Source organism: Amaranthus tricolor, chromosome 4 (assembly GCF_026212465.1).
Source record: "Amaranthus tricolor cultivar Red isolate AtriRed21 chromosome 4, ASM2621246v1, whole genome shotgun sequence".
Taxonomy (NCBI): Eukaryota; Viridiplantae; Streptophyta; class Magnoliopsida; order Caryophyllales; family Amaranthaceae; genus Amaranthus; species Amaranthus tricolor.
The window spans coordinates 16932003-16936458 of NC_080050.1; the positions used below are offsets into that span (position 1 = coordinate 16932003).

General features: G+C 30.9%; 2 protein-coding genes across 2 annotated transcripts; both read left to right on the plus strand.

The window, feature by feature from the left end:
* Positions 1 to 255: 255 nt before the first annotated feature.
* Positions 256 to 3066, plus strand: LOC130810794 (protein FAR1-RELATED SEQUENCE 5-like). The gene is made up of 3 exons (XM_057676920.1): positions 256 to 304; positions 2088 to 2551; positions 2605 to 3066. The coding sequence occupies exons 1-3, from the start codon at positions 256 to 258 to the stop codon at positions 3064 to 3066; spliced, it is 975 nt and encodes a 324-aa protein (XP_057532903.1).
* Positions 3067 to 3125: 59 nt separating this feature from the next.
* LOC130810795 (protein FAR1-RELATED SEQUENCE 5-like) lies at positions 3126 to 4223 on the plus strand. The gene has a single exon (XM_057676921.1). The coding sequence runs from the start codon at positions 3126 to 3128 to the stop codon at positions 4221 to 4223; it is 1098 nt and encodes a 365-aa protein (XP_057532904.1).
* Positions 4224 to 4456: the final 233 nt, after the last annotated feature.

Consider the following 4456-nt stretch of genomic DNA (forward strand, 5'->3'; position numbering starts at 1 on the left):
TTTCATTTTCGTTTTCGATTTAGTATCTTCAAAACTCAGAGTCAGATTTACATTTTCGTTTGCTTTGTTGATTTTGATTTACAAACTCAGATCTTGATTTGAATCTTCTTCTTCCCTTGAATTAAGGTATGCTAATTGAAGATTTACATTTTAGGATTTATGTATCTTCAAAACTCAGTGTCAGATTTTCATTTTCGTTTTCTTTATTGATTTTGATTAACAGACTCAGATTGAGATTTACAAAAAGTGCTTAATATGGAAGATTCACCAAAAACTTCCAACAATGAAAAAGAATTTTCAGAAGGTAATGTTATTATGTTCATCAAAAAAAAATACTAAGTTATGATTGTGCATATTTACTGTCTTTTTTTTTGTAATATTGAAAATCTTTATTGCCAAGGTGAATGCTACTATATTCTTAAAAAAAGATACTATGTTGTGATTGAAAGTTACTATGACAATGTATAGCTACTGTCTTCTCTTTTGTAAGTTTGAAAATCTTTGTTGCCAAGGTGAATGCTACTATGTTCTTAGAAAAAGATACTATGTTGTGATTAAAAGTTACTATGACAATGTATAGCTATTGTCTTCTCTTTTGTAAGTTTGAAAAATCTTTGTTGCCAAGGTGAATGCTACTATGTTCTTAGAAAAAGATACTATGTTGTGATTAAAAGTTACTATGACAATGTATAGCTACTGTCTTTTTTTTGTAATATTGAAAATCTTTGTTGCCAAGGTGAATGCTACTATCTTCTTAAAAAAAGATACTATGTTGTGATTGAAAGTTACTATGACAATGTATAGCTACTGTCTTCTCTTTTGTAAGTTTGAAAATCTTTGTCGCCAAGGTGAATGCTACTATGTTCTTAGAAAAATATACTATGTTGTGATTAAAAGTTACTATGACAATGTATAGCTACTGTCTTCTCTTTTGTAAGTTTGAAAAATCTTTGTTGCCAAGGTGAATGCGACTATGTTCTTAGAAAAAGATACTATGTTGTGATTAAAAGTTACTATGACAATGTATAGCTACTGTCTTTTTTTTTTTAATATTGAAAATCTTTGTTGCCAAGGTGAATGCTACTATGTTCTTAAAAAAAGATACTATGTTGTGATTGAAAGTTACTATGACAATGTATAGCTACTGTCTTCTCTTTTGTAAGTTTGAAAATCTTTGTTGCCAAGGTGAATGCTACTATGTTCTTAGAAAAAGATACTATGTTGTGATTAAAAGTTACTATGACAATGTATAGCTATTGTCTTCTCTTTTGTAAGTTTGAAAAATCTTTGTTGCCAAGGTGAATGCTACTATGTTCTTAGAAAAAGATACTATGTTGTGATTAAAAGTTACTATGACAATGTATAGCTACTGTCTTTTTTTTGTAATATTGAAAATCTTTGTTGCCAAGGTGAATGCTACTATCTTCTTAAAAAAAGATACTATGTTGTGATTGAAAGTTACTATGACAATGTATAGCTACTGTCTTCTCTTTTGTAAGTTTGAAAATCTTTGTCGCCAAGGTGAATGCTACTATGTTCTTAGAAAAATATACTATGTTGTGATTAAAAGTTACTATGACAATGTATAGCTACTGTCTTCTCTTTTGTAAGTTTGAAAAATCTTTGTTGCCAAGGTGAATGCGACTATGTTCTTAGAAAAAGATACTATGTTGTGATTAAAAGTTACTATGACAATGTATAGCTACTGTCTTTTTTTTTTTAATATTGAAAATCTTTGTTGCCAAGGTGAATGCTACTATGTTCTTAAAAAAAGATACTATGTTGTGATTGAAAGTTACTATGACAATGTATAGCTACTGTCTTCTCTTTTGTAAGTTTGAAAATCTTTGTTGCCAAGGTGAATGCTACTATGTTCTTAGAAAAAGATACTATGTTGTGATTAAAAGTTACAATGACAATGTATAGCTACTGTCTTCTTTTTTTAATTTTGGAAAAACTTTGTTGCAAAAGTGAATGCTACTATGTTCTTAGAAAAGGATACTATGTTATGATTAATGCTTACTATGACTATGTTTAGCTACTATCTTCTTTTTTTAATTTTGGAAAAACTTTGGATTGTTATACAGGGACTCAAACTCCAAGAACTATTACACAAGTTACCCCAAATGGTTCAACACTGTGGATTCCTCATTGTGAGTTTGATAAAAAGCCATTTGTTGGTATGGCTTTTGAAAACTTAGAGAAAGCCTTAGATTTTCATGGTAAATATGCTGAAATTTGCGGTTTTGATATACGTTCATCTACTACCTACAAAAAAAAGGGTATTGTTTTTTTAAAATATTTTGTTTGTAGTAGGGAGGGTATCATAAAACCTAAAACTAAGAAAAGTGCAGATGTTGTTGCACATTATAAGAGATCAACCAAAAGAATTGGTTGTAAAGCTAGATTGATTTTGAAATATGACATAGCGAAGAGAACATACCATGTTTTAAAATTCGAAGAGGCGCACAATCATTGTCTAGTTAGCCCTACATCGCGTCAATTTTTATTGGGTAATAGGAAAATGACTTTGTTGCACAAAAATTTATATGTAAGAATGCACGGGTTAATATAGGACCGGTTAAATCCTTTAGATTGTTTAAGGAAAATGTCGGGGGTTATGAGAATGTGGGAGTGACAATGCAAGATTTTAAGAATTTCCATAGGGATTTGAAAATATATATTAAAGGAGATGATGGGAAGATGTTGATCGAGAATTTTATCAGAAAAAGAGATATTTACACGGGGTTTTATTTTGATTATGCTTTAGATGAGGAGGACCACATTTCACGTTTATTTTGGGCCGATGCGATAAGTAGAAAGAATTATTGTTTATTTGGAGAAATGGTTACTTTTGATTGTACTTATAACACCAATAAGTATAGCATGGTTTTAGCCCCTTTTACTGGTGTAGATCATCATGAGTCTTGTATTACATTTGGTATAGGTTTATTAGCTAAGGAAGATAGTGAATCTTTTGAGTGGTTATTTAGAACTTTTTTACATTGTATGGGGGATTGTATGCCAAAATATTTGATAACTGATCAAGACCCGGCCCTGCAATGAAAATTGCGATTAAAAATGTATTTCCACACACAATACACAAACTTTGCATGTGGCACATCATGAGTAAAGTGACTGATAAAGTTGGACCGGAATTGAACAAAAATGAAGATTTTTTGAATGAATTAAATGGGTGTGTGTGGAATATTGATCAAGAAGAAAATGAATTTGAGGAAAAATGGGAGGGAATTATGACCAAATACAATCTTCAAACAGATAAATGGTTTACTAGTATATTTAGTATACGAGATCAATGGATACCCGCATATTTTAGGGATATCCCATTGGGGGGGATTTTGAGAACTATATCCCGATCGAAAAGTGTTAATAGTTTCTTCAACCATTTTTCAAACCCTCACATGACACTTGTTGAATTTTATATGAGTTATGAAAGTGCAATGGATGCACAGAGGTACAAACAAGATAAGCTCAATGCTGAATCACTTCACACAAACCCACAATATAAAACAGCATTGCCGATTGAAAAACATGCCGGTGAAGTCTATACTAGAAGATTTTTTTTTCTTTTTCAAAATGAAGTTTATAAGTCTTGTTTCAAAACTTATATTCAAAATATTGAAAAGATTGAAAGTGTGGAAAGTATAACTGTTTTGGACTCAACGGTAAGTAAGATGTACAAGGTGAAATTTATACTGGGAAGTTCGATTGACGAGTTGAAGGTAGATTGTGATTGCAAGTTATTTAAACGGATAGGAATATTATGTTCCCATGCGATTTGTGTTATGAGTGCAAGACAAATAACACAAATACCAAAGCAATATGTTTTAGATCGTTGGACGAAGCTAGCATTAAAAAAGCCTATTTTTGATTTGCATGGGAATTTGATTGAAGAGAGCAAAAAGTGTAACAACGTGGGGAAGTTGTTGGGGGAAGTTTGGTGTGAAATATTCAATTGTGTAGGTTTAGCTCAACGGAGTGAGAGTGATTTACAATCACTTTTACAAAACCTAAAAGATATTAGTAGAAAATTGGAGGAAAGTGATGATGTGAGGGTGGACATTACTAAAGAGCAACAAATCGAATTTTTAGTAGGCACAAGTTCATCTTCGACAATGGAAATACAAAACCCAATCCAATCAAAGAACAAAGGAAAAAGGAAAAAGACAAAGAATAATTGGGGAAAAGGAACAAACTATTGAGCAAAGCAAGAAGCCCAAAAGAAAGTGCAAAACTTGTGGTAAATTTGATTATCATGATAGTCGAAATTGCCCATCAACAAAAGATACCCCACTTAAGGTATAAAATATATATAATTTGCTTATATTTTATTGTATCCTTATTTAATAATTTGATTATGTAAATGAAAGTGCAAAATTTTTGTTATGCAGAAAAATTGATGCTGAAGAACAGATAGATGAAGAGATTATATTAA